Source organism: Eublepharis macularius, chromosome 5 (assembly GCF_028583425.1).
Source record: "Eublepharis macularius isolate TG4126 chromosome 5, MPM_Emac_v1.0, whole genome shotgun sequence".
Lineage (NCBI taxonomy): Eukaryota > Metazoa > Chordata > Lepidosauria > Squamata > Eublepharidae > Eublepharis > Eublepharis macularius.
Window position 1 is genome coordinate 52922333 of NC_072794.1, and position 19039 is coordinate 52941371.

At 40.3% G+C, this 19039-nt stretch overlaps 1 protein-coding gene across 1 annotated transcript in view; it reads right to left on the reverse strand.

The window, feature by feature from the left end:
- The window catches only part of DPYD (dihydropyrimidine dehydrogenase), a 765031-nt gene that overhangs the window by 544101 nt on the left and 201891 nt on the right, over positions 1-19039 (reverse strand). The window contains exon 5 of the mRNA XM_054980010.1: positions 5127-5288. Coding sequence (XP_054835985.1) covers positions 5127-5288 — 162 coding nt within the window. The remainder of the gene's footprint in view (positions 1-5126; positions 5289-19039) is intronic.

The following is a 19039-nucleotide window of genomic DNA, read 5'->3' on the forward strand; positions in this document are numbered from 1 at the left end:
TATTAGCATATACTTGAAGTTGGGATTTTTTGTTCCAGTGTGCATCGTCTGACTCTTACCTACATTGAACTTCATTTGCCACACCGCTGCCCATTCACCCAATTTGTGGAGATCTTCCTGAAGCTCTTCACAGTCAGCTGGTTTTCACTATCCTGAGTAGTTTTGCATCATTTGCAAGTGTGGCCACTACACTGCTTACCCCCAGTTCCAAATCACTTATGAAAAAAATTAAATAGCTCCAGCTCCAAATCCAATCCTTGTGGGACCCAACTGCTTACTTACTTCCACGGTGAGTACTGTCCATTTATTCCTACTCTTTGCTTCCTATCATTTAACCAATGTTTAATCCATAAGAGGACACATCATCCTATAATTGCTGAGCTTACATGGGAGTGTTCGATGTGAAAACTTGTCAAAAGCCCTTTGAAAGTCCAAGTAAATAATGTCATTATCTACATGCTTGTTCACTTTCTCAAAGAATTCCAAATTTTTGGTGAGGAAGGACTTCCCTTTGCAGAAGGTATTATGATTTTCCTTCAGCAGGCTTTCTTCCTCTATGTGCCTAAAAATTCTTTCTATTTTCTACTAATTTGCCTGGGACAGCCATTAGGCTAACTGACCTGTAATTTCCTGGTTTCCCTCTGGAACCTTTTTTAAAAAACGGTGTAATATTTGCTACTCTTTAGTCTTCTAGTACAATGGCTGATTTAGTAACAAGTTACATAAAAGAGTTAGTTCACATTTGAGTTCCATAAGAATGCTCAGGTCGCCATCAAGACCTGGAGACCTACTGGTTTTTAATTTCCCCAGGAGGTCTAAAACTTCATCTCTTGTCATTCAATTTGATTCAGTTTCCATTCATGAAAATTGTAGCTGTGGCATGGGTACATGCCCACACTTTCCACAGTGAACACAGATGCAAAGAATGCATTGAGCTCCTCTGCTATCTCCCCATTTTCCTCCAGCAGTCCTTTCATTTCTTGATTATCCAAGGACCCAACTGCTTCTCTGGGTGGTTTCCTGCTCCGGATATATTTAAAGAAATGTTTTATTGTCTGTCTTTGTGCCTGTAGCAACCCACTTCACAAATTCTCTTTTTGCATGCCTATTCACTTACATGTTTTGCCAGATCCCATGGTCCCTTCTGTTCACTTCATTGGGGCAGACCTTCCTCTTTTTAAAAGAAGTCTTTTTACCTTTTATGGCTTCCTTGACTTGGATCGTTAAACATGTAGGCATTCTCTTAGACTTGGCAGTACTTTTCCTAACCTTGGGAAAGCATTCTACCTGGGTTTCAATTAAATAGCTTCCAAGCATCACTTAAGGATTTGACTCTCTTGTGTTTCTCTTTCACCTTCCTTTTAACTATTCTCATTTTTGTAAAGTGATCTCTTGAAATCAAATGCTAGCATTATGGACTTTAGAGGTAACTTTCGGTTGACAAGAATGCTGAAAATAGTACGTGGTCACTGTTCCAATTGGTGTGACAATATCTATGTGTCTCACCAGGTCCTGAGCAGTGTTCCCGCTAATGTGAGCATGTGAGCAATTGCTCGTAGATTCTGACTCCTCCGCTCACAGATTCTCAGCTGTAGCTCACAGGTACTAACTCTCAGGCGGCCCCACCCTCCACTCAGCTGGTGTCAGCAGGCAGGACCAATAGGAATGGAGCAGGGATGGAGCCTTGTCCCACTTCTCTCCTTCCTTCCTGACTGGTGAAGAAGGGCAGAGGGCTGGGCCATGTGCTCGTCGTGCCCATCGACGGCCAGATGAGGAGGAGGAGACCATTGCGGTGCTGACGGGAGCTGGTTCTTTGCCGTTGACAAGGCTTCCTTTCCAAGGCCTCTTCCCAAGTAGCTTTTACAGCCTGAAATGCAAAAGTACCGGGCCCAAAACCAAACCCTGTGACACCCCACTGGATACCTCCCTCAAATCTGATGAAACACCATTGACCACCACTCTTTGGGTGCGGTCCTCTAACCAGTTCCCTTTCCACCGAACTGTCCTATAGTCCAGTCCGCAGTTTTCCAGTTTACCCATTCTAGTCATGGGGAACCTTATCAAAAGCTTTACTGAAATCCAGGTAAATCACGTCAACAGAATTCCCACGATCCAGTAAGCTTGTCACTCGATCAAAGGAAACCAGGTTGATCTGTATGGACTAGAAGGTCTGTATGGCCCCTTCCAACTCTGATTCTTTGACTCAGCCAAGAATCAGATCTGGCTGCCCTGTCTCGGTAAGCCAAGCGCTGTTGGGGGTTTATTTTAGCATAGCTGCTTGGGGCTGGCTCCAACTTGGCTCTCTCAATTTCTTTTTTTAAGCCACCTTCTTCTTTGCAGGCTCACAGGCTCACAGCTCTTCTTCACTCTGCATTCCTATTCTGGATCTGAAGCTAAAGTGAGCCTCCCAGGGCAGCTGTGCGTGACTTGCCTTCTTTCCTGCAGCAGAAGCTGAGAGAAGGTCTCCTTGTTCACAGGAGAGTTTGTAGGTGCAGAATTAATCAGGAAGCCTTAAAGATTTTGCAGGGTTTGAGTCCAGTGGCACCTTCGAGACCAACAAGATTTTCAGAATATGAGCTTTCCAGAGTCAAAGCTCTCTTCTTCAGATACAAAGAAAAAGGGAACTTTGATGCTCAAAAGCTTATATCCTGTTGTTTTCTGTCTGTGAGTCACTTCAAGCAGCTCTCTGTACAGATGGTATATAAATATTCTAAAGAAAAATCAAAGCTTACAATTCTGTATTTGCACGTCCTATCCCTCTGAGCTGCAACACTGTGCAGATCTTGGCCGTTTCCATACGGCTTACCTGCTTGCGTTATGTCCCGGCAGATCGCGCAAAAAACGCGGAAGAGCGTGTTTTTTCGCGAGAGATTTGCGCGACGTCACATGTCGTGCAAATCTCGCGCAAAAAAATGCGATCTTCCACGTTTTTTGAGCGATCTGCCGGGACATAACGCAAGCAGGTAAGCCGTGTGGAAACGGCCCTTGTTTATTTGCCCCAGAAAACTGGCGAATGGACTTCAGGCTATTGCAGTTGCATGCACAAAGTTACTAAGGGGCCATGTTTGCCATTCCTGAGCTTCTGTCTAAATGAAAGGCATAGATGAGCCACATTTTCTTTGTGACATGAAGATTAATAGAAGTCTATGAGAGAGATACTGCGTTTGGACCACTTTGATGTATTTTGTAATTGTCTAAAGCACAATTGTCCCAAATGTTTCATGGTGTCAGATTTCCAGGTGCTTGTACAGGGTAATGGCTAACTGCCTGAGCTGAGAAATCCATAGTCAGAATCGCACCTGTACCACAAGAAAGCCAGGAATGTAAAACAGAAGTCCAGTGCTGCCTTAAAGACTTTTATTTCAGTATGAGTTTTTTTGAGTCACTGCTCACTTCTTCAGATGCAGAAATCAAACTTAGAATCCTTCTTACAGGGCAGGTTAGGCAAGGCAAGAATTAAGATCAAGGATGAATTCTGTCATGAGTCTTTCAAGTGCAGATTCATTATGTGGGGAAAAGAAAACATAAGAATGATTCTAAGGATGATTTCCATATATATCTGAAGAAGTTAGCACTGACTCACAGAAGCTCATCTTGAAAAAAATGTGCTAGTCTTTAAGGTGCCACTGGGTGTCTGCTTTATTTTGCAGCAATGGGCTAACATAGCAACCCCTTTGCAATCAGCATGAATGTATCCATTTTTATATAGAAGTATACTCTGATTTTTGTGGTCCTTTCATCTAATGAGACTAGATAGTCATGGACAACTGGTTTTTATTGTTAATTTGTTTTAATTGTAATTAAAATGTATTACATGGTTTTTGTTTTTGGATTCTACAGAGGCTAGAAATCAATGGGCTTAGACTGGAGTAACTTTGTACAGCATTATACTGTAAATCACTCCACCTATTTGCTGCAATCTTGTTGGAATAGAGAAGGCTAACATGTGCCCAGGATGGGATGCAGACCCTAGCACATGTTCTCAGATATATTTATATATCAAACAGTTGGGAAGGAGAAATTTTAATATCTTTTCCTTAAGAGTAATTTAGTTTGATATTTAGAATATATGTATGAATGACTGCTTGAACTGTTGCTTCTAAGTGAGAAACAATACAAATTAAAGTAGTTTGTAGTTTATGTTTGTATTTTTTGTATGTTTGTAGACTGATTTCTTTTTTTAAAGAGGCACGCTCAAAAGTTTAATGCAAGTTGTTGTTTCGGTTCACAAAGTAGATTTTTAGCTCACAACACTGCCCACTTAGAGGGAACATTGGTCCTGAGCCCTGTTCGGAATCAAGTCCAAGATCACTACCCCTCTGGAAGCTCTCGGTCATGGATGCAAAATGTTATCTCTGTCCTGAACTTGTCTGACCTCCATGTAAGCTTCACCTGTACCATCAATATGGTAGCAGCCCTGCCTTAGACTAACCTCCCCACATGAACATAAATTGCATATACAGAGAATATGAGAGACTCTGCCTATGCTATAGTTTAGTGGTATTGAAGAGATTTCCTAAACTTGGTCAAAAAAAGCTCAGGACTTGTATGGTCCTCTTGTTATGAAAGTTCAGGAGCATTCCTGAGCTGTACCAAGGTGACTCAAGCTCACACAATAACACAAATGCCTGCAGTCTTAAAGATCAGCCTCTAAGGATTATTGCACAAGTTCATGTGAACTGCAGATTGCATCAAGGGTTTGGAGGAAAAATAAACAAATGTGATTGTTTTGCGATCTATTTAGCTGTTCAAGAAAAGTTTCTCCCTCATTGAATATACAATAGTTAAAACTCACAACAAGTCAACCCAGCCCTACTTTACGTAAGAATCACATGGTGAGATTCTGTGTTAATGAAACGTTAGAATGCTCCCAAAACAGCTAGCCTGCACCTAATATGTTTAACATATCTTTCTACAATATATTTTGTACTTGCATGTTTCTGTATTGATTACATACAACTATCCCTTTTAATCAAATGTATACTTTGACTGAAATTTCCTGTCTGCTTATTAATTTAATATTTCATTTTATTTGACTTAATCAGATTGCCAATACAAAAAAGAATCATTTAGAAAAAAAATGTTTTGTACATACAACCTACAGCCAGCTATACATCTTTACCTACCTCTGTAGCAAATTGCTGCAGTCCACCAATATTAATTGGTCCTTCCTCGGTGGCATATAAATTGCATCCACCCACACAAAGATCTGAAGTTGGGCATACCATCCCGCATGTCAGCCCAAGTGGGTTGTCAGAAAAGATCATCTTGGCAGCTCCATAATAGTTCTGCATGAACAGAAAAACATCAGCACCATATAAGAAAGAACACAAATACAGAGAAGCTGCTCTCAATTTGTTGCTCAATGTTTTCTGCATTGTTAGCTGCAAAGTTGTTTTTTACAATCCTCAAAAGAGTCAGTATGAAAAGTAGCCACACATTATCAAGCCATACAAGATTTTAAATCAGTTTTCAATCATGTCTGCCTTGTTTTAAATAGTGAAATGTTTTGATTAGTTTAGGTGGATTTAAAGACTTTTTTTCATAACCAAATGGTCTCACTGTAAAATAATATTATGCCTGAGCAACATTCCCTGTAATGGCACCCTCTATTCCTAAACCAATTACATAAAGTTGAACACAAGATAATGTAATTTCACTCCCAATTTTCTTCTCATTTTAGAAGATCCATCAAGACAATTCCTATCAATCATTATTACTGGAGATATCCATAAACTCCACCACTGATCCTCAGAAGAAAAAAAAGGAAATTGACTAAAGCACAGAACATTCACACCCAATGTTGATACGGATATACCTGCATCAGCTGATATACATGATATGCAAGGTACACCAGAAACACCAAATGTAACCCACTTGCCTCTGCTTCAGGAAATCTCTGTTCACCTTGCCCCCGTTTTCTTCACAAGGGGCTGGATTCCATGAAGTGCTAGTGGAAGCCACTGGCAAAAGCAGATTCCCCCCTCCTATCTCCTACTTCTTCCACCAGGGATCAGAATCATGGAAGAGCTGTCTGGATGAAAAGCCCATGCACCATGGTCAGCTGCCCTTAGGATGGAAAAATGAATGCTGTGACAGCTGGGTTCGAATCTCCATTTTGCTATAAGACAGTTACTCTCTTTCAGCCTCACAAGGTTGCTGTGAGGATAAAACAGGAGAAGCAAGAATCTTATCTTCTGAAGGAAGGACAGGATAAAATTTTATTAGGTTGAAAGAAAAGTTAGAGTGGGGTGATTTCACTTGTTTTTCCTTTCTTTCTTTATTTTCTTTATTATTTTATTTATTACTTCGATTTATAAACCACCCATCCTCAGGGGCTCTGGGCCGTGAACATCAGTTAAAATCGATAAAAACAAAAAAACCCAATAATTCTAAAATCAACCTACAATAAACAATAATAAAATAAATTAACCAAATACATTAAGGTGCAATGGTGGGGAGAACCCCCCACCCCAAAGGTGGTAGGCCAACATGGAAAATACCTTCAACCACTGAATGCCTGGTGGAACAGCTCTGTCTTACAGGCCCAGTGGAATGATATGTCCCGCTGGGCCCAGGTCTCCGTTAACAGAGCATTCCACCAGGCTGGGGCCAGGACTGAAAAGGCCCTGGCCCTGGTTTATGCAGCCTCCCTCCCATGTTGCTTGACTTTCCATTCATGCAGGTTTCCTATCTCTTTACATCACCTATCTGATGCCCTCAGGTAGCTGTTGTGGGAAGAGAAGTCAGGAAATATTCATCTCCCCAAGTGCCTTGTGAAACACAGAATCCAGCCCTGTGACTGGAAAGGTTACTAAGCACCTTCCCCTTCTGCTTTTTTGAAACAGCAGCAAAGGCAGCTAGTTAGAAGTGGATTTACCCCAATTCTTTCCCTAAAAATGTTTTGCCTGAAATTTACCTTTCTACTACCACCACACACCAAGCCAACTTTTTCACTGAGCTGTGCACCATGACCCCAAGATCTCTTCTCTAGTTAAGTACTGCAAGTTCAAACCTCTTAAGTGTTTGGCTCAATGTGCGTTGTTATATACGTATTTAGAACCTCATTTGCTCTTTCCCCCCCTTTTCACATAGCATGAGAATCCTTTTGAAGCTCATCGTTGTCTGGGTTCTCACCACCCTGAATAATTTAGGTTCTCATCATCCTACTGTGTAATTTTTGCATCGTTTTAACATGTCATGTTATTATGCTTTGCTTCAGTTCTGTTTTCAGTTAGTTCTAAATTTCTACTGTACAAATATTATTCTATTGTTTATTGGATGTCCAATCCTGTTGATTGTATTCACTTACTCTGTGTAATCTACCTTGAGGTCTAGTGAGAAAGAAAGACTATAAAGAAATAAACAAACAAAAATGTTTGTTGACATACTCCAAGAATATTAGGAGGCTGATGAGGCCAAAACTCCCTTTGTAGAAGCAATACTTGTTTTCCTTTAGCAAGGCTTATTCTGCTGTCGGCTGAATCCTGCAGAAGATTACTGTGAATGGAAAGAGGGGGTGATTTTTGCCATTTCCACCTTCCCACTGCAAGCATTTCATATCAGGAATTTTGGGCTGCAGCAGGAAGGGAGAGGGGAGAAAGGCCCACTCAGCTGGTTGCAAGGGCTACTGTCAGTACTCATATTTTGCAGAATCCAAGCACATACTTAATCAGTTTGCTTTAAAAACGCTTTCTGCTTACATTAGGATAAAAAACTTGTCATTTCCTACCTCAGCCTCTGAATCTCTCTCTTTCTCTCCCTCTGTTCTTTCTCCACCTTGGAAGAATTCATGGCCAGTTTACACAAGGTTGGCTAAGATAAACATACAGCTGGCCACTTTTGGAAGTGGGATGCTGAATTAGAGATGTTGATGGTTTCAGATCATGGTCTGACCGGCGCCAATCCTAAAGCTGCTCAGTGGAGAAACTCTCATTTGGACTATCTTCATTCATGATGCAACAGCACAAGCTTTAATAATAGAGTATGTTACCCAAGTAACAAGAAGGTGGCAATCAATAGCTCAAATATAGAAAAACAACAGCTAAGCATGACTTCTGTCTAGCAGATTAAAAACATCCTAACTGCTTCATAACAAGGAACAGGTTTCTACCCATAGGAAGAATTTTATTGCTGATTCAGGTCTTCCTAGCTGCAAGGGAATAGATTTCTACAGAAAAATCCATTATTGCTTCAAATATGCACATGCAGTCGTTTCATCCATTGCTGTATTAGTTTTTGGTTTAAGGATACTCCAAACACTGTCAACGCAGTCTCACTGGTACTTTTTACTTGATTCCAAATGGAAGAGAAGTGGGGATTGACAATGGAAGCCTATGCAAAGCTACTCCATTTCAAGCCCATGGTCTTAGATTGGAGGATCTCTGCATAGAATTGCACGGTAAGTACGCGAGTAAATGCTTAAAAGTTTAAACAACTATACTTGCAACAGAAAGATGGTATCACAGGACAAGATTGCAGCAGGTGCTTTGGAATGTCGATATCACAAGATGACAGATACTGAAGGGGGGGAAATGCAAAGTCGTTCATAAAAAACATGAAATCGTTCTGGATGAATACATCACCCATTTGATGAAAACATTGTGAATTCCAGGAAGCCTGCCTACATTTTTGAAATAATATTCCAAATTGATAGAACAGCAGAAATTTGCTACTGAGGAATTTTAGTGACAGCTGTGCTCACAGCTGGCCAGCAACAGGAGGAAGGAAAACTGCCAGAAATACATAAGCTGCATCATCCATATGTTTCATGCATCACTTATATGTTTCAGGCAATCATCAAGTCCATTTTAGGACAGAAAACTGGCATTATCTTGCATAATGTTGCTGCAGGCAAATACTTAAGAAAAGAATATTTTTAACCTAATGCATATATTAGTAGAACAGCTTTTTTGACACAATGACTACAAACATGATGCTGGGAACAAAGTGGGAAGCAACAAGAGTGAATGTGGAGAAGAGTTAGCCCTTTATTCTGGTAGCCTTTCTTGCATTAGCACTCCAGCCAAATTTGATGCTAACTAATAAACTACATGCTGTTGTTTCAAAGGAAATAATGCAAGTTGATATGAGCATCTGTGACGGATAAGACCAGGTTCCAGTTCTGCCTCTTCCGGGAATAGCCAATGAGAAATAACAAAATGCTGGGGCTTGGGACAGTTGAAAAGCTGTTAGAGGTGTTAGTGAGGGGTGAAAGATTTTAGGCTGCTGTTGACACCTGCTATATTATTATGTATAATAATATAACCATGCAGTGTCATAAGAGTGTGGGGTTACAAGATAAAAGCTTAAAAACAATGTCTCCAAGTGATTGAATCATTCACTTGTGTGTTATCCATCTTATAAATAAAAGCATTCTTTTTCTGAAATTGCTGACATGAACATCAAGCATTCTGGTCATGTGCCTAATTAACTAAATGGTGACAGCATATATGGGAAATAAACACTGAGTTCCCTTACTCCAATAGCCCTGGACAGTAGCTGGGGAAGGGATGGTGAATATAGAGAACTGGCTGCCTGTTTGGTGAAGTCCCTGGGAAAAGAAGAGAGGGGCCCCGTCTGGATTTGGGTCAGGGCTCACTGCCTGATAATTAGAGACTAGACAAGTGGCAAATAGCAACTTCCCAGAACTGCGTGTAAAGCCCCAAAACCTGGGCAGGAAGGTTTATGGTGGGCTGTTTATGGGGGGTTAGAGTGTAAGGGGGTCACGGCATCATTTATTTCTTGAAATGCAAAAAAACTTTATTACAAACCCAACATACTTTACACTAAGGCTGAAATCCTAAAAAGTGCTAACTCAGTACCTACGACTCACTAGTAATTTTAGTTGATTGACAAAAGATTTCCCTTTAAAATCAAATTGCAACAAATTCAACAGGTGACTATTTGTTCAGCACTCTCCCTATAAACCACTATTAATTATCTAATATTAAAAAGACAATTTTTTGCATACTAACATTCTTTCATGGCATCTTCATTAGAAGACTTCCATTATGTAAATTCAGATGTTGATTGTTTTCCTCTCTTACTGGATTATTATTGTGATTAAATTTATGCTGAGATGCATTATTCATTGAATTTTAAGTCATTATGTACATTTTATATAGACTGTTGCAACTACTTTGAGATATGCATCATGGACTGCCATGCTATTAAAGAGTAACACAGTAAAGTAAAGAATGAATTATAGTGGATAGCCACAATCCATCTTCCTAATTCCGCATTGGCTTGTAGCTGGTTTGTATATGTATGTGTGTGTGTGTATGTTTATGTGTATATATGTGTGTGTGTTTTCATATTTAATTATTTCAGTGCTCATTAAAAACACCAGCATTAATTAATTGACCAAACATTAATAATTACTTAGTAATTATGCTAATGGACTTAGCCTGAAATTTTGCCATGTGCTCTTACAACAACCTGCTGGATCTGATGATAAAAACCACTTTCATAAGAACTGATAGAGAAATGCAGTACAACCATAGGTCCTTTGTACAATATAATGAGGCATATGGATAAAATATGGAATTTGTCATCATTATTATGTTGTCTGAAATAAAAGAGTCATACAAAGAGAAATGAAGAAAATATTGGGCAACCAGAAATATGGAAGGATCTTAATTAGAGACTAATGGAGACTAATAGACTAATTAGAGGCCTCTAATAGAGAGCTCTAGAAAAGCATTATTTTTTCCCATCACAAAGAAGTTAGTGGTAAATGTTGGTAAGTTGATATTTACTTGATTTACCAAAAATATGGCTAGGTATATTGGCCATATTATTTATGGTGGTAGCATCTTCAATAACACTAAGAAGACCAAGAGTAGCCTGTTGGTTTGCATGATGAATTTCTGCCTGGAAAACATGGGATACAGATCCTCGATTCAGCTCTACTAAGAGAGCCTCAAAATGATCAATAGGGAGAGTAGCAATGGATGCCACTAAGGATGGTAAAGCCCTGTACATTAAAGATAGTATATATAATAAAAAATGGAAGATGTTTGGTCAAGAATGAGGCAAGTGTAAGTCACAGAATCCAAGGATATTAACGCAGTTCAGGGAAAGAAATAGTAAAACCCTATGAAGAGTTCCTCTAGTCTAACTTCACTGGGCTTAAAACTGGAGCAACACTTCATAGGATTGCACTGAAAGTCTGCTTAGAGCCAAGCGATAAGTGATGCATAACGTATGGAGAACACTTGATTGGTACTGCAAGTTTACCTGGGAAGTGTAGTTGGAGACTCCTTCCTCTCTCTGTTTCCCTTCTCCGTTTTTAAGAACGGATGGTGGAGTAGAAGCGGTGGCAGCCTCAGAAGCTCCTTCTGCCACTGCTCACTGCCTGCCAGCTTCAGGTTCCATTTGGAGCCCTCTCTGTCATTGCGGTTGGGGCTTTGCCAGCACGGCAGCTTTCTCTGGAGTAGCTGCCCGGGGGCAGGCAGTCCGACAGACGCAGAGCGCCCTGGGAGAGAGCAGCAGCTGTCCATCCCCGAACAGAGCCTGAAGCTGGCAGGCGGTGAGTAGCGGCAGAAAGAGCTGCTGCGGCTGCCACTGCCGCTACTCCACCATATGTTCTTAAAAATGGAGAAGGGAAACAGAGAGGGGAAGGAGTCTCCAACTATGCTTCCCAGGTAAACTTTCAGGAACAATCAAGTGTTCTCCACGTGTTATGCATCACTTGTAGCTTAGTCTTTCTAGTTAGATTAATTAGGCTCAAGAATTCACTGGGACAGAAATCATCCCCCCTTCCTCCCAAAAGCCTGTTTGTTACTCATTGTCTAATCAATATGTCATAATAATAAAATACTATACAAGTGCAACTCAAAAACGTAATTCCACAATGCACTGGCTTTTATTAAATGTCTGTACAAACCAGCCACATCCCTTGCTTGTGAAATCATCTTAATTCTAGAAAACATTACAGGTTGTACCTTTTGTAGCAGATGTTTTTATTCTTACAGCTTTATTCTTTAGTACAGTGTGTACTTAAAATGTAAAAAAGGAATTCATGCTAAATAACTAAATTCCTACTTGACAGCCTTAGTCCTCCCTTCCTTGGATGTCCTTTTATGAGAAATCAAGCAGACCAGGGACAACCCAGTCAGTTAAAGTACAGCACAATCCACAGGCAGATTTCCAAAGCACACTGGCAGGTCAGCCTCTGTGCACAGAAAATGGATTATCTCTGAGGTTCAGTATCAACCCTTCTAGAGGAAAACAGGTATCTTTTGCCCTCTATATAGAGAAAAATTAAGCAAGCAAAAAGGTGAAGTCAAGTTTTTCCCATTCCATCTATTGCTGAATTTCTGTTACTGTGAGGTGTTCTTGAAGATGTAACATGTTTGTTTATTTTATTTTTACTATTTATTGTCTGTTTTTCTCACTGAGACTCAAGGTGGATTACAAAATATGATTTAAAAAATTCATTCCAACAGCAACAATAGCTGATAAATAAACAACGCAGTGGGGTTAGGATTGAAGAACTGGAACTGGAAAATAATGCCCCCCAAAAACCAAACCCTTGTTGAAGCTAACAAAACAATCAGTGTAGGCAAAAGCATTCTGGCAATAAAACAGAACAAAGTTTGGTGAACCATACTGAAGAGAAGGTTGCAAAGGTAGAAAACACTGAACTGCAGTAAAAAGGGACTATGTATAGTAATCATTGCAATATACTATAATCCTACTCCTTATTGAAGCAACCGCCTGAGCTGATCCATTCTACTGTAGTTCTGAACTCTTTATAAGAATGACCTGAACATTTCTATTTTGCACATTCTGCAAAATAACAGAAGCATGGGGGCCTTCTTGAAAGCCTAAAGGAGATTTTTCCATAATGTAGGAGCCGCCTCAGAGAATGTGCATGAAAAGCTGCAGCTGATTTTACCTGTTTGCAGAGTGGCACTTTCAGAAGGTTTAGCTCAAATGAGTGTCTTCCTTAGGGTTGCCAGCTTCCAGGTAGTGGCTGGAGATCTCCTGGAATTACAACTGGTCTCCAGACCACAGAGATCAGTTCACCTGGAGAAAATGGCTACTTCTTGGGGTGGACTGTATGGAATTATGCCATGCCAAAATCCTTTCCCTCACCAAACCCCACTTTCTCCAGGTTTCTCCCCCCAGATCTCCAGGAATGTCCCAACTTGGAGCTGGCAACCCTGGTCTTCCTGTAGTTTAAAAGATGGGCCCTTGTACTTTCTTCAGTGATTAGAGTGAAAAATGGTCTACCTCCTTTGCAACTCAAATGATTAAAGACTTGCACATGGCCTCCCTACCACGCTAGACTAGAGATGGGCATGAACAGCAATACGAACCAAAAAAAGCCACGAACAGCCCAATCAGCTGTTCGTGAGGCCCCATTCTAAACAAACAGGAGATCGTTGCAAGCTTCGTTCGTTGCAGTTCATTGCTGTTCATCAAGCCAGACAGTCTGGCACCTGCAATCACTTCCCTTGGCAACCGAAGGTAGGGACTGCCTGAACTCTGTCTGAACTCCTGCTGTTGCCCTGGAAACCCCAACCTAAGCCCAATTTAGCTTGATAGGTAGGTCTTCCTTTCAAGTGTGGAGCTTCAAATTTGTTACAAGGAAGCAAATAGCAGGGGGGAGGGGGCTCCCAGCTCTGGTTTTGCAGACAGTGGAGAGGGAGACAGTTGTTGGCATTTTGAGAGAGAGACAAGGAGAGTGCATTGGAGCTTGAATTTTCTCTGTGTGTGGTGGGATAGGGATCTACCTCTTCAAGTTCCAGGGCTGCTGCCAAGCTCTGGGCCAAGCTATTATTTATTACTGGTACCTTTCCTGCTGCCTGCTCAGGTAAGGTTTCTGGGAGTGGTGCAGTAGGGATCTACCCCTCCAGGTTCAAGGGCTGCTGCCAGGTTCTGGGGCCAAGCTATTATTTATTATTGGTACATTTCCTGCTGCCTGCTTAGGTAGGGTTTCTGGGAGTGGTATGGTAGGGATCTTGATGGCTGGAGGAGAGCCTGCTGGTCCCCATGAACAACGAACATGTTTGTGAACAGGTCATGTTTGTCAGTGTTCGTTGTTCGTGGATGGCAACGAACAACAAACACCATGTTCGGGGTTTTTTTATGTTTGTGCCCATGTTTACTCTAGACTGTGAGAGAATCTCTCATGAGTCTCACCCCTGTCCCTGATTTATGCTTTCTCCCCCATCTTCTCTTTTCTCTGTCACACATACACTCACACAAGCATACACAGAGTCTCTTTCTTAGACCACCTCACCCTGGCTATCTTCTTCCTCCTCTCCTCACAGGTTGACACATACACTATTCATTATTAAATTCATTTATACCCCATCTTTCTCCGCACTGGGGACCCATAACAGCTTTTATTGTTCTCCTCTCCTTCATTTTACTCCAACTTTATGACATAGGGTTGTCTTCTCCATATCACAGATAAAGGGATTGTTAAAGACATCCAATGAACTTATGGCTACACAGAAACTAGTTACAGACAATAAATTCTAACTCATGCTTTCCAAGAAGACACTCCAACACTTATCTATAAAAGTTGCAAGTCAAAAATTCCTCCCAAGTCACTTCTATTTCATTGGGCTGCAGTAATTAACACAAACTGATTTCTCTGCCTTGGAGTTATAGTGGTGCATTCATATCAAGAATCCCATTCAGCTGCCATAATTTTTTTCCAGCTTGGTTCTCTGTAGCTCAAGTTCCTTTTTTTCATCTTGTTAAGCCAGAGATAGCCACACTGTGGAAGGCTAAACGAGGCACGGAGTTACATTCTTCAGAAATGTAGTTAATGCAGACATTGTTGCCCTTTTAGAAGCCGGTCAGGATCCCATTCCCTACGTAATGAGATTTAACTGAACATGAAGCAGGTAGATGGGCTCTTGGGCTGCTGCATCAGGAAGATAGGCCCCACAAATGAATTATGATTATTCAGGGAAGTCTGACATTCACCATTACTCATCAATAAAAAATGGGCTTAAAACTAGAACGCTTTGTAAATGTTTTTAATTAAACAGATGCCTGCTCATGCTTTGTTTATAAAATGCTTTCTCCTGGGCACTTCCACAGGAAGGCTTGCATCGAAGTGGATAGGATGTTTTGTGGTTTCCTTTATCAAAATGTCAATAAGTCCTGCATTGGTAACCAAGAGAACAGAAGCTGGCCTTAAACTGACATCAATAATTGGTAGCAGACAGAGGTGGATCTTCACATGTATCACTTGGAAGCATTACATAATATGCATGTAAATGAGAACGTTTTTACTTGAGAAAACCTATTAAAAGATGTAGGATCAATACTGTTAGACCAGAAGAAATTACGTTTTCTATCAGGAAATGCTCGTAGCATTTAGACTTTCCTCCCAGTCCTGGCACCCTATTTATATTCCAGCCGGAGACTTCCTAATATTGTAGCTTTCTCAAATGCATAACATGACTGTTCACATAATGAGAATGAAACCAATGGCTCACAAAACTGGCAGCTGGACCTAAACACCTTTATACATGGAAATAAATCCAGCTGCCTTCATTGGAATTTGCTTCCAAGAAAGTGTGTATCAGAATGACAGGCTGATCGAAAATTACTGTCCTAATGGGCCGTGTTTGCAAAGGCCCCTGTTTGCCATGAGCCACTTAGAAGTAGCTTCTCTGTGGTTTCTTCCCTTGTTGCTGATGGTAATGTTTAATACACCGTGCCAGTGGCCATTCATGGATTATTTTTTGTTTCCTTTCTCATTAATTCCAGCATTTTGTTCACTTTGGTTTGGTTTTTCTCAACATTTTAGTTACCTAAGTAAGAATAGCAGAGTCCAGTAGCACCTTTAAGACTAACCAACTTTATTGTATGCATCCAACAAAGACAGCTGTGGCTCCTGAAAACTTATGCTACAATAAAGTTGGTTAGTCTTAAAGGTGCTATTGGACTATTTGCTATTTTGCTACAGCAGACTAACACAGCTAACTTCTCTGGACCTAAGTAAGAATAAGACCATGGATTGGTCACAAAATAAAAAAAAGAGGGAGACTACACATGTATCTAAAGAATTTTTGTCCTTTATCTTGGGAACTCTGTTGTTTAAAAGTACATGCATTCATTAATTTCTGTAAGCAGAAGTGTCTTATGTTTGCCTCTTTAATCTTATCCTTCACTGTATTTATTACTAAATTTAAATATATCCCAGACTCCAATTTTAATAGATCCAAAGGCTCCAGGGTATTTGCAATACCCATACCTCCAGTTCTGTATCACTTAAAAGCAGAAGAATGCTACCATACCGAAGGAAATGGAGATCCTTTTAGTGAGCAGAACATGAGTATCAAAACTTTGAATCAGGATAGGAGAGCATTTTATTCCTACACCAATCTATTGTAATCTTTATCAAAGTATTAGTGGATTAAAAACATGACGAACAGCTATTTTCTAGGAAACCACTGTTGCCAGAAAATTATACCAGTTCTATCGGTATAATGTGCTGGATCTATGGGGTCTTTCAAGCAAATTGCTCATAGATGTTCTGTAATTCTGCACATTACCCAGAAACCCAGTACCAGGCACACAAATATTGATGGGTACATGGCACTGACAACATGCTCAAATGCTTTGTTTTAAAGAACAGCCACATACGGAAAAGTGATTGCCCCCAAAAGCTGTTTTATGGGTGCAAAGTCTTGTATTTGACCAAAGGCCATTTTGTTCACCCCAAAGAATGTAAGATTGCTGGAATGTTTAGGTTTACTTTGCACTGACAGATCATCAGAGCCTTTGGCTGGAGAAAACTCTGCCAGTAGATATATGGAAGCTTAAAAAAAAACACAGGAAAAGTTTTTAGAACTTCTGAGAAAAATTTCCATTAATCAAAAATGATGATTAAAATGAAATCACACACATTTAAAGGGGGAAAATAAGTTATCATGATATTTAAAGATGGCATTTAAGATAATGGTGGTATTAGGAACTGCAAAAAAAAAAAAGCGAAATGTTTCCATTATGGAGAGGAAGAGAAACCATGATTATTTTAAGTAAGAAATTTGATTGCATGGACAAGAATGAGTGTGTTTGTATGAGTGAAAGATTCCTTCTAATCAATAGGCATATGTGTTGAACTCTCACTGCAGAACAATAGAGGATGATGAATGAGGTAAGTATTGTACAGCATGTAGTATATTGAATAAAGAACTCCTGTAAAGATGTTGACATAGGTTTATTTGGTATTAGTTCTCATACAGAGCAGATGAGGAGGCAAACTTGTTCTGAGACTGTACTACTTCAGACTATAGATGGAGGCACACATGATTAAATCCAGATTACCTGCCCATTGAAAGCTAGTATCTTTGGGTCACTGAGTCTGCCCCTGCTAGGCTTGGAGCAACGTTCTGTGCCCACCCTACTTGCCATGTTGCCTTAGCTCAAAAAGGGAGAGAGTTTACAGTACCAAACTTCTCCAACAACCTCCCAGGCCTGCTTGAAAAGCATGCATGATTTTGTACAGGCCCTAAAAGTCCCACTGGCCTCTTATAAGAGGCTGGGCTCACCTTCCAAAGCATCTTCAACAATAACCTGTCTCCCTCTGCAGCCTCCACTTGGCTGAGGAGACACTGCAGTTTTAAAAGGCACCATCTGAATGGGCAGCAACCTCTTCCCCCACCTAGAGCATGCTAATTGGAATTGGGCATGTTCTATCCTAGACAACTAGATATTGGAAGGAAAGGTTTTTGCATACCTTTTATCAATTTTTCAAATTGATAAAAAGACAGAAAAAAGAAAAGGAAAGGGGAAAAAACAGATTACCTACCAGTAACAGAAAAGCAAAAGAAATTAGGAATTACCGATTTTCTCTGTGAAAAGATATATAAATATTACATATTATACCTTAACTCCAAATTTACCTCGCCAACAATCTTATACCTTAACTCCAAATTAATCTTAAATAACTGCATCTTCTTCCCCTCTAGAAGATTTTTCTCCACCTTCTAATCTTCAAACGTACAGCCCTTCAGTTCATTTCTCTCTGTTTACTGCAAGAAGGCTACAAGGGGCTTCCAGGTAACCATGCATTTGTCCCGTGACTTTTCCTTAATCAAAGATATGTTTGGCCATCTCAGCATACTCCTTCTTCAGCCAATCCTCTACTGTAGGTAATGTTGTAACTTTCCATTTTTGAACATATAACAGGCTCACTGCTGGTGTCATATTCAAAAAAAGTGTACCATGAGTAACTTTCAACTGTTTGTCCATTAGACCTGACAAGAAAGCCTCCAGTTTCATTTATATGTTATTCTTTAGAATCTTCTGAATAACTAGATGTATTTGTATCGATTTTTTTAGCTTTTTTAACATGTCCACCATAAATGATAAAATGTCGCCTCCAGCCATTCACATTTTCTTTTTTTGTTGCTAAGCATACCTGCTTGCACAAGACCACTTACTATCAGTGAATTAAAGGTGCCTAACACTAGAGGAATGCACTCCACAGTGAAGCTCCGCTTCCTTGCCGGATGAAGAACTGCAGGAGCAAGTTCCTGGAGATTTGAGGGGAGAACCTGGGGAGAGCAGGGTTTGGAGAAGGGAGGGACCTCAATGGGGTATAATGCCATAGAGTCCACCTTCCAAAGCAGCCATATTCTCCAGGGGAACTGTTATCTGTAGGCTGGGGGTTGACAACCCTACTAAAATCACAGGGAGAAGCTTTCCTAGTCTTGACTGTCCGATCAGCTAAAGAAGATCATCTGGCAGATACACAAGAGAGGGGACTTTTTGGTGCACTATTATGTAATAGCATTCCCAGGTGTGCCTGGCCCCTTCACTGCTGATCTTCAGGAGGCAGCTGAAGACATTTCTATTTAGGATTGCTTTTAATCAAGTTTGTGTTAATGTTCATTGGCAGTCCTAAACTGTTTTTAAAATCTGTTGTTATTCATCGCCGTATTGTCATTTTTTAATATATATTGTAAGCCACATTGAGTTCCTGCAAGGTAGAAAGCTAGCTAGCAAGTTTTAAATAAATAGACAAACAAATACTGCATCCCACTACATATCTTTA